This window comes from Cyprinus carpio, chromosome A24 (genome assembly GCF_018340385.1).
Source record: "Cyprinus carpio isolate SPL01 chromosome A24, ASM1834038v1, whole genome shotgun sequence".
NCBI classification, from domain to species: Eukaryota; Metazoa; Chordata; class Actinopteri; order Cypriniformes; family Cyprinidae; genus Cyprinus; species Cyprinus carpio.
Window position 1 is genome coordinate 13,477,155 of NC_056595.1, and position 18,385 is coordinate 13,495,539.

General features: G+C 37.5%; 2 protein-coding genes and 1 non-coding gene across 4 annotated transcripts; 1 reads left to right on the forward strand and 2 right to left on the reverse strand.

Moving 5' to 3' along the window:
- The first annotated feature begins 62 nt into the window (after positions 1–62).
- Positions 63–4,738, forward strand: LOC109070640 (T-complex protein 1 subunit epsilon). The gene is made up of 11 exons (XM_042714246.1): positions 63–299; positions 701–761; positions 840–1,004; positions 1,496–1,694; positions 1,776–1,968; positions 2,076–2,225; positions 2,600–2,719; positions 2,996–3,181; positions 3,299–3,436; positions 3,539–3,719; positions 4,478–4,738. Exons 1-11 carry the CDS (start codon positions 195–197, stop codon positions 4,603–4,605), a joined length of 1,626 nt encoding a protein of 541 aa, XP_042570180.1. The 5' UTR covers positions 63–194; the 3' UTR covers positions 4,606–4,738.
- A 3,089-nt stretch (positions 4,739–7,827) lies between these two features.
- Positions 7,828–7,901, reverse strand: trnat-agu. Its single transcript has one exon. It is a non-coding gene; the product is annotated as a tRNA-Thr (tRNA).
- Positions 7,902–9,226: 1,325 nt separating this feature from the next.
- On the reverse strand, positions 9,227–18,373 carry LOC109049065 (kelch-like protein 15). 2 transcript variants are annotated; one of them, XM_019066738.2, is made up of 5 exons: positions 18,069–18,372; positions 16,603–16,684; positions 16,178–16,275; positions 14,348–15,059; positions 9,227–11,865 (listed from the first exon to the last, which is right to left on the reverse strand). In XM_019066738.2, exons 3-5 carry the CDS (start codon positions 16,195–16,197, stop codon positions 10,756–10,758), a joined length of 1,842 nt encoding a protein of 613 aa, XP_018922283.2. In that variant the 5' UTR covers positions 16,198–16,275; positions 16,603–16,684; positions 18,069–18,372; the 3' UTR covers positions 9,227–10,755. The 2 variants fall into 2 exon arrangements, with proteins under 2 accessions (XP_018922283.2, XP_018922282.2); XM_019066737.2 differs by lacking the exon at positions 16,178–16,275 and having other exon boundaries at positions 18,069–18,373.
- Between the last annotated feature and the right edge of the window lie 12 nt (positions 18,374–18,385).

Sequence of the window (18,385 nt, forward strand, 5' to 3'; positions counted from 1 at the left end):
TTAATCACTTAACGTTTATCTAATTTACCCGTGGGTGTTAAAACATTCTCTACTTGGCTTGCTCCGCCCCGCCCCGAGATTCTTCCAGAACTAGCCGGCAGATCCGCGCGGTGAGGTGCACAGCTACAGGATCAAACTCTCTAGTATAAAATCATTTCGCGTAGTTGTGCATTTCGTTGGGGTGGAGATTAAAAATGTCCTCGCTCGGGACCCTTGCCTTCGATGAATATGGAAGGCCTTTCATCATCATAAAGGACCAGGACAAGAAATCTCGCTTGACTGGCCTGGAAGCGCTGAAGGTACAAAAGCTAACGGGCTAATGCGCTCTCTAAGCTTTTGACTGTGCATTAAATCATATCTGTAATCCAGAAATGCAAAGTCGGTTTCATGTTTTAAATACGTATTTATTATTTCTGTAGTCTTACATAAAAGAATGTCTTCTTTTAATTGTGTAATGTGATCAATAATGCGCTTCATGTCAACCAGCGGAGGGTCCATGTGCTTCCTCTAGCGGTGTTGAGTCATGATGCGCAGTTAGGGAGGCGTGAAAAATTATTATTTTTTTTATTTATAAGACAGCTGTAACTGTACCTTGATTTTATTTTTCGACTGATTAACCTCTGATTATTTGTCTAGAATCCTGTCAAGAAGTTTGTTGTTCGTGACACGCATATTTTAATGTTAAACCTGCACATTTCAGTCTCACATCATGGCAGCAAAAGCAGTTGCGAACACCCTGAGGACGTCACTTGGGCCAAATGGTAAGTGCTCAGTTCTACATGCAGCCTTGCTAGTCCGTTCCTTGCTGTGTTCTTAATGCAAATGGGTGTTTTTTACAGGACTTGACAAGATGATGGTGGATAAGGATGGTGAGGTGACTGTGACTAATGATGGTGCGACGATCCTCAGCATGATGGATGTGGACCATCAGATTGCCAAGCTCATGGTAGAACTCTCCAAGTCTCAGGATGATGAAATTGGAGATGGAACTACTGGTGTTGTTGGTGAGTTCTTCCCTTCCCTCTTCTTACTAAACATAATAACCAGCTGATTGCACGTGGGATGCAGAGTTGCACTGATAAAACTGCATGTTTATTTATTACGTTTTCTGTTTTGTTTTATAATGTGTTCAGATGTCAGTAATTTGTATAGGGGTCAAAATTACCCAGGGTTTGGCTAAAATGACAAAAGAAATACAGAAACTTTTTTTTTTCTTTTTAATAAAATATCTCCATATATACTCCAGAAATTATTATATTTATTTAGTAAGGATGCATTAAATTGATCAAAGGTAACATTAGAGATTTCTAATAAAAGCCAAAACTTTTGAAATGCAATGTAATATTTTCACTGCATTTATTCCATGTTCACCTAGCTGTAAGCTACAGTAGATGACATCTTTTAATTGTAATATATGCCTCATAATTGTGTTTTAAAAACTGTTTTGCTCCCCCAGTGCAGCTTTGTGGTCTAATGTGTCTGTTTGTCGCTGTAGTTTTGGCTGGAGCTCTTCTCGAGCAGGCCGAGCAGCTGTTAGACAGAGGCATTCACCCCATCAGGATCACCGATGGTTATGACCAGGCTGCAAAGATCGCCATTGAGCAACTCGACAAAATTAGTGATAGTTTCCCAGTGGATCCCAACAACACAGAGCCTCTTATTCAGACAGCCATGACCACGCTGGGATCCAAAGTGTGAGTGTCTGTCTTACTAGTCTTTTTAAATTAACAGTTCATGAGAATATTATAAAGAAAATCCCGTTTTTGCTTTTGTAGAATCAACCGGTGCCACAGACAGATGGCAGAGATCGCCGTCAGTGCCATCCTGACAGTGGCTGACATGGAGAGGAAGGATGTCGACTTTGAGCTGATCAAAGTTGAAGGAAAAGTCGGTGGTAAACTAGAGGACACTCAGCTCATCAAAGGTGTCATTGTGGACAAAGAGTTCAGTCACCCTCAGATGCCCAAGGTACTATTAATATTCATTCCTGGTTGCACATGCATGGCATGATTATCATATGTAAAGTCTTTTTATATGTATCATATGTAAAGTTAATAAGCATGTTGTACATGCAGGTACTGAAAGACACAAAAATCGCCATTCTCACCTGCCCATTTGAGCCCCCCAAGCCCAAAACCAAGCATAAGCTTGACGTGACCTCAGTTGAGGACTACAAAGCTCTGCAGAAGTATGAGAAGGAAAAGTTTGAGGAAATGATTCGTCAGGTTTGTATATTGTATGCTTCTGTTTGCACAAATTCCTAAGGGAATCGAGGCATTGTTTTTAGTGGTCGACCGATGTGTTTTTTGACAGCCGATGCCGATATCTTGGAAACCATGGTGGCCGATATAATTTATTTTAATTAATATTCAAGAAATTTGAAATAATTTGAAAATGGATAAAAAAAAATAAGTGTGCAAAATAAACAAATATTTTAGATGACAAAGTATTTTTCATAAATAAATATTCTGTTTAAGAAGATCTTTTGACTTTTGGTACATCATCCTTAAAAAAAAAAAAAAAGTGACATATTTATCACTGACCATCACTGATAATTGAATGTAATTCTTTTTGTATTTTTAAAACACTTCTTCTAAAGGTCAAGGAGAACGGGGCTAATCTTGCCATCTGCCAGTGGGGATTTGATGATGAAGCCAATCACTTACTTCTGCAGAATGAGCTTCCTGCAGTCCGCTGGGTCGGTGGACCTGAGATTGAGGTTTGTAAAAACCATACAGCCAAAAGTTTGGGGTCAGGATGAATTTTCCGCATCATTACTCGAGTCTTCATAGTCACATGACTCTTCAGAAATCATTCTAAAATGCTGCTGTGATGCTCAAGAAACATTTCTTATTATCAGTGTGGAAATCACTTGTGCTGCATTTTACAGAAACTGTGATTTGAAAACTGATTTGAAATGTGTTAAACTTTTTCTTTGTTAGGAAACTGACAAACTATGATTTTATGCAAAGATTGAGATTCTATTTTTTTCCAGCTCATTGCCATTGCTACCGGAGGACGTATCGTACCCCGATTCTGCGAGCTGACACCAGAGAAGTTGGGCAGTGCTGGGCTGGTGAAGGAAATCTGCTTTGGGACCACTAAAGACAGAATGCTGGTTATTGAGGAATGCAAGAACTCCAGAGCTGTGACGATCTTCATCCGTGGCGGGAACAAAATGGTAAAGAGTTTTAAGTGCTAAGTTGGGATGTTTTTTCCCCTTCAAAATATTAAATCTGATTTTGTATCACTGTTACAATTTTGTCATCTCCTTCGCCTATTGATCTGAATCATTTAGATTATTGAAGAGGCTAAGAGAGCTCTCCATGACGCTTTGTGCGTCATCCGTAACCTCGTGAGGGATAACCGCATTGTGTATGGTGGCGGTGCCTCAGAGATCTCCTGCGCTCTTGCAGTCAACCAGGCAGCTGATAAGGTACACTGTTTTGGAGTCATATGCACTCTATACGCTTTCAATCCCTGAGGTGCAAGAGGTTTTTGTTAAGCCTATGTTTAAAACATTCTGCTTCTATTCCAGTGCCCCTCTCTGGAACAGTATGCCATGAGAGCGTTCGCTGATGCTCTGGAGGTCATTCCTATGGCACTTGCTGAGAACAGTGGTATGAACCCCATTCAAACAATGACAGAGGTCAGAGCCCAACAAGTCAAGGAAAACAACCCTGCACTTGGAATTGACTGCCTACACTTATCAACAAACGGTATGGACTTCCTTATTATACATTACTGATATGAAAACACTTATTTATTAAATTTTATTAAAAATAGGAAGTAAAGAATCACATTTTTAGTACTGGAAAGTGGGGAAAATTATTTATATATATATATTAAAAATAGGAAGTAAAGAATCACATTTTTAGTACTGGAAAGTGGGGAAAATTATTTATATATATATGTGTATTTTTTATATGTATATATATATATATGTGTGTGTGTATATATATATAGTATGTAAAGTATGTATGTAAGTATGTGAAAATTATTTATATATATATGTGTATGTATATATGTATGTATGTGTGTGTGTGTGTGTGTACACTTCAGTTCAAAAGTTGTTCAAAAATACTGTAAAAAACAGTAACATTGTGAAATATTATTAATTTAAAATAACTGTTTTCAATTTGAATATATGTTCAGATTTCCAGCATCATTACTCCAGTCTTCAGTGTCACATGATCCTTCAGATTTCATTCTAATATGCCGGTTTGGTGTTCTCATTATGATGTTTAAAACAGTTGTGCCACTTAATATTTTTGTGGAAGCTATCATACATTTCCTTTTCAGGATTCTTCATTGAACAAAGTTAACAGTATCTTTTTTGTACCAATGTAAAATTCTTCACTCTCACTGTTGATGAATTGAATCAGTCTTTGTTCCATTTTTATGTAATGGGTTCAGTCTTAATCTGACACACAGAAAAATATATATTTGCCATTAAATTAGACTTAAATCTTTGCAGACATGAAGCAACAGCATGTGATCGAGACCCTCATTGGAAAGAAACAGCAGATTTCTCTGGCCACTCAAGTAGTCAAGATGATTCTGAAGATTGATGACATCAGGGGCCCCGGCGAGCCTGAAGACTGAGCGTCGTGTAGCTGTGTTGAAAAGAATGGTCTCAAGCACTTCTAAAGGAATGTGTCGAACCTTCGTACTGTTATTTATCATTTGATACAGTTCAATGTAGTACTGAAGTGATCATTAAAATTTTGTTTTCTGATTTGTTTCTGTTGTCACTTCTTGAAAGTTACATTTAATGTTTACATTGAGTAGAGTTCAAAAGTGTCATCATTCAAAAATACAAATAAAGTAAATAAAGCTCATCCATGAAACATATTACTTATCGTGGCAACAAAAAATCAATATGTAATGTGGCTAGAACAATGATGGAAATTATTGCTATATGTATGCATAGAAGTCATCTTGAAATGGGGCAAATCTCAAAATCTGTCCTTCACCTCAGCTTACATGATCAAGTGGGATGACTGCATCATTTTCCGCAAAGATAAAGAGAGTTAAACTCTTGAGATCAAACCTGTCTTCCCGTTCTCTAAACGATAGCTGGATTAAAGGAATTTATATACAGTTGCTTGGATTGCAGAAAACATCTTGCCACATATTTCCTGTATCTTTGACTGTTCAAGAAGACACAACAAATGCTTTACCATAGACAGACACACCGGCTTTGATTTCCTGATATTGAAGAGCAATGTAGTGTGTGGCAACACCACCCCAGCAAAAGCCTACAACACCCCTCAACTCATTTTATTATTTAATCCCAAATTTTCTAAATCCCTCCCCCAAAAAAATTTACGCCTTTTCTTAAATTAAAAATTAAAATAAAAAGGTTTGTGACAGTATGTGGGTTATTCCTTGTCACAACCATAAATGGAAGCCAATATTTTTTAATATATAGTTGCAAACAATGAAGCAACGTATTTTGAAATCTAAAAGGCGCTTATGGGGGAAGAAAGAAATCATAAACCCAGATTACTTTGATGCTTTACTTGCAAATATGCAAAAAATAATAATAATAATTAAACTACAATTTTATAATGTGATGCAATGTGATTGTGACCACTAATGTTTATTGTGCTGTAATCATAGTTGGTATAGAAAAGAATCAGCCCCTTTAAAATAAACACAAACTCAATCAGCTAATCACCTTCTCAATGGCACACAAAGCCATTGACTTTTTTTCAGCTGTGCTGTGTGGAAAAAAGCCACTCCTCAAGACAGACCACAGGCAGTCACGACTGAGCTTTGCCAAAATGCACCTTGAAGATTTTGAGGCAGAGGACACCAAAAATGTAATTATTTGACCTCAACACCAGACAATTTTTCTGGCGAAAATCCAATACAGCTCACCATCAAAATAACAGCATTCCTCCAGTAAAGCGTGGAGGTGGTAATATCCTGTTATGGGTGTTGGGGTGTTTCTCTGCAGCAGGGACTGGAGCACTTGTCAGGATACAAGGACAAATGGATGGGACGAAATAAAAAGGAGGAAGAAGGTGCATTACAAAGACCCTAAGCACACAGCAAAACTGAGCACACAGTGGTTGAAAAAGAAAAAGGTGAATGTCGTTGCATGGCCTAGTCAGAGCCCAGACTTAAACCTCACTGAAAATCTGTGGAATGACTTGAAGACTGCAGTCCACAAACACTCACCATCATATGTAACTGAACTTGAGCAGTTCTGCAAAGAGGAGTGGCCAAATATTGCATAGTCTATGTGCAAAGATGGTAGAGGCAAATCCCAACAGACTAAAAGCTGTAATTAAAGCAAAAGGTGGTTCAACAAAATACTAACACAAGGCAGTGTTCCTTTTTCCAACTCAGTTCTGTTTTTTAATTTCTTTCTGACATGTTGGTGTTAAACCTGGATATTATAAATTGCACTATATACAAATACAGCTGGATAAAACAAAAACTCTATCTGTTATTTCATACTGCAAAGCAACAAAAAGTGATTATATTGTAAAGGGGGTGATTCTTTTCTATACCAACTGTAGGCATATGTATTTATTTTTTATGAAAGTGAATGCTCTTAATAATATAGGCTACATTAATAATATGCCTTTTAGATATTTTGTGTATCAAATATGGTAGCTACATCATTTGTAATATTATTTCGTTATTTATTATTTCGTGTAGGCTATACAATATTTATTTCGTGAAAAAAAAATCAGTTTAGCAAACTGGAATTATTTTTTATCAAAATAAAACATAAGCATTCTCTAAGAACGTTCTCTTTAGGTTGTTACAAAAACTCCCTGTAATATTCTGGGTTTGTTTACGGTTAAAAAAAACTGAGAAGGTTCCTGGAAAATAATAATAATAATATCCGACTCCTCATGTCGCTGAACAACACACACTGCAGATTTCACTGTTTGTCCCTTTTAGCAACGCCCACTTTGAAATGCTGCATAACCGAGTTAGCAAAATTATTTTGGTTCAAAATATATGGATCTATAGTGGTGTGCAGACAGTGTAATATTTATTGCGTATCCTGCACTGAGGGCATGATCGTCCTATTAGAAAAACGTTCTCTGCTGCTGCAATAATAATTATTAGTTTAAGTGTTTTTTTTTTTTGTATTGCTCTCTATCTAAATAATAAAAAAAAATACAGTGTTTGCAGTTTTATGTTTGCAGTTATTTAGGAAATCATATGAATTGTTGACGTATAACGAAGACTCTGTGACTGCTTTTCTTGACTTTTACTAAGTTTACGACTTTTAATCACTATTTCAATGCTCCTGTGGTTAAACAAGTGAATTGCAAAGTCAAATATTTCATGCATTGCGTCGGCTGCATGCATAATAAATCTCGAAATAAACGTCTCTATTGACAGTTTGCCACCAGAGGGCGTGCCATACCTGATTTTGATTTCAGAGAAAGCTCTGGGTCCACTACATTTTCTGACAAGGGTCAATTTCATAATATTTTTATTATAGTGTTGTTATGTAATATATATGTTAAAAATTATTGCTATATATTTTTTAAAGTTATTAAAAATTCTGTTGCCCAAAACAATGGTAAAATATTTTGGTATGTTACCTTTCTTGCTGATTTATTAAATGTTTCGTGTTTAATAATTTTGCAGGCAAGCCATTAAATGTTATATTATGGTACATTTTAAACATAGATTTGGATTATCCCTTTTTTGTAGCCATGGATGTGCTTAAACAGAAGCTGGCATTAAAAAGACCAAACCTGAGAGATATTTCCTTGAATATAAAGAATAATGAGTAATCATCATTATTAGTGCAGTGTAAAAGCAAAGGTTTAATGAAATGCATTTAAAAGGCACCGCTGGGATTCGAACCCAGGATCTCCTGTTTACTAGACAGGCGCTTTAACCAACTAAGCCACGGCGCCACGTGCGAACTCGCCACATTCCAGCCTTTTTTATTAAGCGGAAATCAGTTGGTGTCAAGCTTCCGGCATTCATTTAATAATCGGAGTCATTTGTCCAACACACTTTAGCACGAAGCACATCATAATTATAATATCTGTAACAGCCAGAGGAGTTGACACATAACCATTATCTTCGTGACATGTAATATTCTGACATGATCAACGCAAATTGTGAAAATCTTTTGTGATATTTATGTTATGGTTGGTACCGTTCAGTCTTCATTTAATGTTCCAATTAAAGTGTTGAATAAATCATGGAAAAACAAAAATAGAGAAGTTTCAGAAAAACGATTCACCATCATCGCATCGAATACTTAATCAAAATGATAGTCTAATAACATCAACGAGTGCGTTTATTTCTAATCTAACGTTACACTTGTTCGGTTGCTTGATTAGACAACAACTAAAACCACTGATCAGATGAATACTAGTCACGAAAACCGACACTCCAGAAGAAGACTGGACGAGCTTGGGCCCTCTTTGGATCACAGAGATGTCCATTATATATATATGTGTTTTCTAGAAAAGTCGAAAAAAAAATTGTAATTGTACAAGTATAACAGTTGTAAGACATACAGTCATATTTACAAGACATTAAGCTGCATTAGTGAGATATGAAATTACATTGTGAGATTTAGAGTCCAAATTGGGTAAAACACCCTTATTTACAAAATATATCTGGCAGGATTAATGGTTCAGGGTTAAATTTATGTGTCAAATTGTGTTTATTATTATTATTATTATAAGGAAGAAAATTTCACTTGAGGCTTAATTCTACAAAGTTAAAATTCAAACTTTAATATTAATCTAATCTGCTTGCAAAGTTCTATGGTTATGATTCATTTCAAAATAGGACTTCAGATGTACCAAAAGACTCAAAATACCCACAAGACATCTTTCCACACTTTTTTATGCATTTGGCCGATGATTTTTTTTCAACGTGACTTACATTGCATTGAATGTATACATTTTTATCCGCTCATGCATTCCCCAGGAATTGAACTTATGACCCTGGCATTGCTATCAGTATGCTTTTACTCTTTGAGCTACAGGAATGCATTTTTCTCAATATAGCACCATGTTGCTCTTCTCTATCAGACATGGCGACACACAAGCCGGAAAGCAGGCTTAAGTCACAGCGCCCATCCTGCTGGTGGATCCTCTTACAGGGATAAACCCACAGGATAAGAGGCTGACATATAGAGAAGACAGAGGCTCAAATACACGCTAAACCCAAATACAGCAGCACAGCAGGTACTTGTATTCAATTAGAAAACCCAGAGAGCTGGACAGTATGAACATTTATTTCTGGAAATTAATTACAAAGTCTTCAAATACCAGTGATCCACCAGATTCTAGTAAACAAGTTCGCAATTTGATTATACTTCTCTCAAGAACAAGGTACAGGGCTATGGATTATTATTATAATAGGGGAATAACTGTCTGTTATTCTGCTAAAGGATAACAAGACAAGGTTAAAATCTTTTGCTGTGTCTGATTATTACAACTTGACCCTTACAGACCAGTTTGGCATTTATATGTACATGAAATTAACATGAATTTCGGATGAGAAATGTCAAACAAAAGAGACAAAAGCTCAAAGTTAGAGTTTGAGGAAATACAAACAAACCAGAACTCTGAAGAACACATAGCATCACATGTGAAGTCCATAACAGGAAATTACATAGTGCTAAACACCTTCAAGATCTGGCTTAAAGGGATCTTTTACTCAAAAATTAAGATTTAGACTCACCCTCATGTCATTCCAAATGATTAACACAAAAGATGATGTTTGTATGTTGTCCACACATTGAAAGTCAATGGGGTCCAAAATAACTTTTGTTTGGACCCCATTGACTGTCATTGCACAGACAAAAAAAACATACATTTTAAAAATATCTTCACTCAAACTGGCTTGGGATGACATAAGGGTGAGAAATTGATGAATAATGGGTTTACTACCCCTTTAACTACAACTGATTTTAATATATAGTGGACATCTAAACTCATAGAACTGCCGTTAGTGTTTCATTAGACATTAAACATAAGATGCATATGTGCTTTAGCCCTTTGCTGGTGAAACAAAATGAGAGACACACAGATCGGAGCAAGATCGGATCAAGGCGAGGCTCTGCCATTTTAATAAATAAGTTAAAAATAAGCATAAGCACAACTAATAAAGTTTGGAGAAGCAGGAACTATGTGTCCCCTAATCTCTGCCGTCCCCTTTTCTCCCTTTGCAGTCAGCAGTGGAGGACCGGTGTTATTGTAGAGCAGTAATATACGCCCTTATACGAGTGCAATGCTTGTCAACATCATCGTCAATATTACAATCATTCCAGTCATTATCCACTACAACATCACTAGTATCAGCACAAATGCATTCTTAGATTAGTAAATGTGAAAGAAAAAAAAACAGGGAACTTTTTAACTTTTTTCATGAGCTCCTCTACTTAATTTAGTCTCCTTTTCATGGAAATATGGACGCATAAAACATGACTTCCTGTGAAGAGAATGAAGGGATATAGAAGAATGTCACAGAGAGGACAATGTGGCGAAACATGAAGAGTATTATGTGCTCTACAGGATGATTACAGTGCAATGAATCAGACGTATGAGTAAAAAGGTCGTCTGTATTTGTTTTTACGCCAATGCTCAGACCAAATAACAAACTTTCCTTCTACAATTTAAGCCTAAAAAGAATTTTTCTTCTTAAAGAAGCACTGGCCTACAGTTTAAAAGCTTCAATAGTTTTAGTATTACTTGTCACACCTGTAAACGTGTCTCCTGAACTGTCCTAAGTAGTTACAAATACTCAGCTGCAGCGTCTCACATGTTCCAAAACGTATTCTGGGAAGTGCAAACTACACACTTGCAGTCCGTCCAGTTTGCAAGGCATCCTGGGATACTCGTCCTCTTTCCATTTGTTCTCCTCAGGGTCAAATGTGAGGATAGAGTCGCTGTAATGACCGTTGTAGCAAAGTCCTCCAAGCACCATGATCTGTTTGTCCAACACTGCCACTCCGTGTCCACTGCGTCCTATAGGCATAGAGGCCAAAATAGTCCACTCATCGGTCTCTGGGTCGTACACTTCCGTCGAAGGGCAGCCCTGGGACTCGAAAGAGGCACGCAGTATCACACACACCCCGCCGAACACGTACAGCTTCCCATTGTGGGAGATCATCTTATGGAAGCAACGAGCGTAGTTCATTTTTGACTTGTTCTCCCAGCAGTTAGTGAGGATAGGCGTGCGCCGCATACGGTGTTCGGAAGTTCCTTCCCGTCCAGGGTCAAAAACGCACACTTGTTTTGAGGTGGAAGAGGAGGTGATGCCGCCAGTGATATACAACTTCCCGTTGAGCACTGTACCTTCGTGACCGTACTTGTTTACAGGATACGGGTCTACAAACTCCCACTTGTCCTCGACAATGTCATAACGCTCTGTAGAATAGAACGTCTCATCGCGAGTGCGGCCTGCCACAGCATAAATATACTTCCCGATGACGCCGACAGCAAACTCCGATCTGGGAACGGACATGTCAGCCATGCGTAGCCAGGAGTTCTGTCTGGGATCGTAGCGGTAGACCTTCGAAGAAGCATGGAATTCTCCATCCGGGCCTAGTTCTTCACCACCCAACAGGAAAGCAAAGTTGTTGACGATGGCCAGGCAATCGGGGCGGAGCGGCACCTGTGGGCCTTCTAATTCCCACCACACTTTGGGCCGATGCAGGAGGAGGATCTTGCTATTGACCATGCTGTGGCCAATCATTCCACGGAATACAGCAGTCTGGGGTCTCACAGATCTGATGCGGTTGGACTTGGTTTCCGCCAGCGGTTGTTCATTCACTTGATGGAAGTAGCTGAGCGCCTGGTCTACTTCTAGTCTCAGTTGGCGCGAATAACGGTAGAACTCTGATGTCTTCACCTGTGCAAGGAGGAAGAAACAGATAAAGGTCACTTCATAAATACACTACTGTTCAAATGTTTGGGGTTAGGAAGATGTTTTTTGAAAGAAGTCTCTTATGCTCAAAAGTTGCATTTGATTGATCAAAAATGCAGTAAGAACAGTAATATTGTGACATTATAACAACTTAAAATTAGATCTGGGTATCTATCGAGTTCGATACTTTTTAGGCACCGATCAATTTGTATCGAGTTCGATACTTTTTAATGCACCTGAATTGCCTTGATATTGTTGAGTATTTTTGATACCTAAGGAGTTAAGGCCCATTCACACCAATAACGATAAAAATAACGATATTAGTGTCCACACCAGCGAACAATATTGTCTGTTTATTCTGGAACAGGCGCGTCTGCCACTTTAAATTCTCCAGCTCATTACAACAGGAGGGATTCTGATTGGCTGTCAATATTTTTATCGTTCATCAGCTGGAAAAAACATTCTGAAAGTGATTCCAACGATATTGTTTCTCTATGCCTTTATCGTTATAGTTGTGGTGTGGACTCTGCTATTCTTTAATATCGAGAACGATTTTTAGAACTCTATCTTTATTGTTATCTTTATAGTTATCGTACTTGGTGTGAACGGGCCTTTAATCTCATCAAAGTCAGTGAGCCAATAAGCATGCAGCATGCTTTATCTGCCTAAATCAGTGATTGGCTCTGGCGAGGCATCAAGGAAAATGCATCTGTGACCATTCATGCACACTGTATCATCATGCTACAGAAGACAACTTATACTATGATTTTACTCACAACTCACTTTAAACCACCAGAGTGTTTGTAATAACTTCCGATTGTGATCTAATAAGGGTTTTATCTAATGACGGTCATATAATGTTGCAGAAATATGATATTTGTAGCCTTTTATATCAAGCTAACCGCTACATCTGCTTAGCATTTCTCATGTAAACACACTGTATTGTTATAAAAATAAGCAGAATCTCATAAAAATCACATACAAATCAAAATCAGATTGTTTGTTTGTTTGATTTTTGTTTCATGTATGTAAATGTTTTTCTGGTAGTGTAACGCACGTTCACCATCAGAAGAGACGGCGGGTTATGAACACGCAATATGGTTGAACTATGAACAGCGAATAAACTTTAGCGATCATGAAAGAGAAGATGTAGGAAGCAGTTAATGTTCTGCTTAATGCTCTGCACTGATTTATTGTGTTGGTTACATTTTGTTTCTTTGTGCAGTGGCTCAGGAGATGAGTCTTTGAGTCTGTAGAAACCTAAACAAAATGAAAAAAGTAGTTTTACGAGTTAATGTGTAATGTAATCTTGTTAAAATGGATTTCCTAAAATTGGTATCAAAAAAGTATTGTTCAGGAACCGGTATCGAAGTCAAGGTATCGGTATTGTTGAGGAATAGGTATCGAAGTCAAGGTGTCATGCATGGTCATCATAAAGCCGGTTCCGTGATTAGCGGTAAATGTCTGTCACCTTTTTTCAAACGGGAGCGGCAGTTAATACACCAGAGCCGTACTTCACTGACAAGCTACGCAATATTCTGTTCATAATTGAGATTAATCGCATTCGATTATGAACACGATATTGCGTAGCTTGTCAGTGAACTACGGCTCTGTGTATGAACTCCCGGTGCATTTGAAAACAGGTGACGGATATTTACCGTTTACACGGAACCAGCTTTACTGATGAGACACGCATGACAAATGCATGCGATTAATCGTGCAGCCCTAAGTATTGTTCAGGAACCGGTATCGAAGTCAAGGTCTACTTAAAATAACTCTTTTCTACGCAAATCTTTGAGAACAAATGGAGGAAATGGCTAATAAGCTCTTTTGTGGTTTGGATGATTGCATTTGTAAGTGTATATAATTGTTTACTTATATAATAAACTGATGAAAGGACTAAAATTTTATATGTAATGAATGGCAATCTTCGTAATTCCTATAAGTTCATATGTAATGTAAACCTTATCAAGTAGTTTGGTATAACCTTTTAGTAATATATCAAAAATGCTTCAAAATGCTTATTATTATTAGAAAACCTTCTGTTCGCCAAATAAAACTTCATGCAGAAAAACAAGAAATGATATCATAGAGAGGACCCTTGCAGATCCTCATAACTGGGTCTTATAATATTATCAGATTATTTATAAGGCAAGGTTAGTTCAGGCTGTTAATTGTCATGTGGTGCAATTCACGAAAAACAGAATGGTATTTATGAATTAACAATTCATGCCATTTTTTAAAAATACATTTCACCTTGAAAAAGACAATTAAAAACATTTTGTAAGGAGAATAGTTTTTACTTTAGTGATTAGACCACTATTTTTCTTGAAAACCGTATAAATGTTCTCCAAAACCATATGAAATCAACATGACTACAAAGGCTTGGCACAACCAGATTTTTAAATGATTTCTTCTTTTTTGTTGTGAACACAATGACACATAAATAACAAGGAAGCACTTTTACCTTCTCAAAGATATTGGCAGGAGTCATGAGGCAAAAGCGCAGGTTCTGCACGACTGCATCCGTATGTCTCCAGCGCCGCCGGTCATGTCTCAGCCAGGCCTGCACTGCCTCATAAAGCTCAATTTCCGGAAATCGGCTTAGCTGGTCACTATTCAGATATGCCATCAACTTCTCCAAACTCAGATAAGACAGGAAGTCTGGTCGTGCCATCAAAGGCACAAAGTTCTCCAGCAGAAATGCATCAAGCTGCTCCTGCACGCCTTCCACGCCAACGCTGAAGTCTTCCAGCAAGCGCATGACCTCAGCACAGTTCTCCAAGCAGATCTTGGCCAGCAGGAAGGAGCAGCAGAACTCTACAGCCTCGGTGAGTTGCACGTACATGGCAGCCTGCAGGATCTCCTGCACCGTGAGCATGCTCAACTCCAAAGAGCCGTAGTACATGAAGCGAAGGACGTGACCAAACCCAGCTGCCGTCAACCCCTTCATGTGAATCTTATCCTGGTCACGTTCCCGCATGTCGGCCGTGAACATGACCCGGAAATAGTCGCTTTGCGTTGCTAACAGAGCTTTGTGCGCCTTGAAGTGGTGCTCCTCGATGAGCAGAGTGACATCGAGCAGCAGTCGCTCCTCATACAAGGCTCTGAAGCCTGACGACACGCTGCCATCATGCACTTGGGAAAGGTACACCTCCACATCCCCCGCCATTAGGCACCTGCAGAGACACAAACGCTCGTATAAATGACGGGCCAAGAGGAGTCGATACATCCCATTCAGCTGGTCAACTCTGCAAGGTTGGGAAAGCCATAACTGTGATGGACAGACAGATGTTTAACTGCCTTTTCTCAAGTATTTGATAGAAATAAGACTGATTTGTCTCATCTCAGAGTTCAATATCAATCAACAGGATGGGAAAAGGATCTTAAAGGGACAGTTCACTCAAAAATAAAAACTTCATTTTGAAACACAAAAATATTTAGAAAAAAAATCTTTGTGTTTTTTGACCATAAAATGAAAGTTAGTGGGGTCCACTGTTGTTTTGGACAACATTAACATTATTTGATAGATAAAAACAGAAAAAAGCAAGTCATAAAAGTTTGGAATGACTTGAAAATTTGTAGTCAGTATGATTTTTTTTTAAAGAAATTAATATTTTTATTCTGCATAAAAACATTAAAGTGATCAAAAGTGACATTTATACATATTACAAAATATTTCTCTTTCAAATAAATGCTGTTCTTTTTGAACTTTCTATTTAATCATAGAATCCTGAGAAAAATGGATCTCTGTTTCCACAAAAACAGACATTGATAATAATGTTTAAAAACATGTGACACTGAAGACTAGAGTAATGGCTACTAAAAATTCAGTTTTGCCATCATAAATTACATTTTAAAATATTTACAAAAACAATGAAATGTTAATATTTTACAGCATTACTGTTTTTATTGTAATTTTGATCAAATAAGCTTTGGAGAGCATGAGAGATTTCTTTAAAAAAAAAAAAAAACAATCATACCAACACCAAACTTTTGAATGTAGCATAAATGAAGAGAGGATTTTCAATTTTAGGGTGAACAATCCCTTTAAAACAAGATAAAATTATGCATATCTTTAATTACATGCTCAGTGAACTAAACAGCATCTCCTCAAGTTCTTTATCAACCAAATCAAGCTATCTGTATTTTAGTGAATAATAGATGGTGAAAAAAAACATGCCAGACTTGAATAAAGCCTCTGGAAGGAGTTTCACACCTCAGTTTCCGCTGCTGAAAGCCAAACTCTATCTCAAAGCTCCCCTCTACTGCACACATACACACACAGCACACTCACCTCTGATTGGCCACGGGCATGTCACAGGGGGGTGTCCGAGCCAATCAGAGGACAGTACCTCTTGTGTCCGTAGGAAATTTAATTCTGAAGATATTCACCTAAATGACAAATTGAACAAGCCCCAATCATTAAAATAACGTGAGAATTACTAACAGACTAAAATATTAAAGATGCCCCAACAACTCAATATCCCACCGTGTGCAAATATGAAACAATTAAATGGAGGTAAAATTTGACAGAATACTTTGACTACATATATCCCTGCTTGCATATTAAAACTACACCATATTTGTGCAGAACAACAGCCTCTTATTGTTCAATCATTTTTGATAGAAAAATGAGATGACATACACGTAAAGACACTGTATCCTCAGCAGGTTATGTGGCTTGTAGAAAAGCAGAGGGTGAAGATTTTGTGATATTACCTTTTAGAGGCCTCCTGGCCAACTTTCGGCTTCGCTGCGCTGAAGGGACGTTCACATTTCCTCTGCTTGTACTTGCCCTGCTCTAAAATGAGATGACATCCACATGTTGGTAAACAGACAGATATTCTTTCATTTCTGTTATTATTATTATTACCCATTCTTAACACACATTTGAAAATGTTCTGCTAAAGAGTTAAAAAGGACATATCAAATGTAACCCATTCAGAAAACATAAAGCAACATCTGATATGGTGTATAACAATGTTAGGAACTTTTTTATTGTGAGGCTGATCAAATGCATATTTGATGTACACTAAACAGTATAAGAGCTACATTAGCAAACAGTAGACAGGTCAGAGAGAAGAAAACAAATGGACTTTTCAAAGCAAACTGCAATTTCCTAAATAAAGTATGATTATAAATTATACACTAAGGTTCAAAAGTCAGTACAAATTTATTTTAAAGAAATTAATACTTTTAACGAGAAAGGACACAAAAAAGTGATCAAAAGTGACAGTAAAAAAATATGCATAATATTACAAAATATGTAGACCTATATTTCAAATAAATGTAATTCTTTTGAACTTTTTATTCATCAAAGAATCCTGAAAAAATACGTATCATGGCTTCTTCCTCAAACGTATATTAAGCAGCACAACGTTTTCAATATTGATTGATTCATCAGCATATTAGAATGATTTCTGGAGGATCATGTGACACTGAAGACTACAGTAATGATGCTGAAAATTCAGCTTTGCATCACAGGATTAAATTACATTTTAAAGTGTTTTAAAACAGAAAACTGTTATTTTAAATTGTAATTATAATAAATCACAATATTATAGTTTCTACTGTATTTTTAATTAAATAAACGCAACATTTTTGACTGACATTATGGTATAACTAGTAAGTTGCTTATAGAAAAGTTTGTTCTCCTCGTAAATAACGAACGTTTATCTGTCACAGTACCTTAATGACAAATAGATCTGTTTTAGCAGCGTTCAACCTTACAGTAGACTCAGCCTGGTTTTAAATCCTCTGAACTTCACTGACCTCGTGTTCAGACCCTCAGTGCACGAGACACAAAAACAACTCTTGACTGATTCCTCGCTATGGGCTTCTTCGTGACATGTTTTGATTTTGCAGTTGTTGCTATTGTTTTGCTTCTTAAATCTTTAATAAATATCTACAAGCGACTGGACATAAACATTAGCGGTGGAATCTATCTAGACAGCATTTACAGTCACTGGATCCTAACGCGAATATGATGCCTAAACATGCTGTCTACCTAGGGAGCTCACTAGGTCAATATGATAGACACAGACAGTAATTATAAACGCAGGCACGTCCCAACGAATGTCAACCCACTACTTATGTAACATTTCTGATGTTTTCGGCTACAGTGAGTTAAAATGACTACGCTATTAAGCTTGAGTGGGATATGAAACGATTCCAGCAGGCTTTACCTCGGCGATGCGACTCCACGCAACCCCGCTTCGACCAGGGAGCCCGCGGTCCTTCGGACATGGAGTGCTGGTGTTAGACAAAGTCCAGAGAAATTAAATATGATGTCTCATTATCGACGGAGATATGCTGCCCATTGACGTCTTTAGGTCACAATAAACTTGTGTTATTTAGAGTCAATCCCTAAATGTTGTTTGTCTATAGCCTCCACTGCGATCGTAGACGCCATGTTATTGTCTGCACTGACGTCATTTCCCGAACATTTGTCGGTCGGGCGGAAATGTTGCAGTTTGTGTGTCAATATTCTCTGCCTTAATGT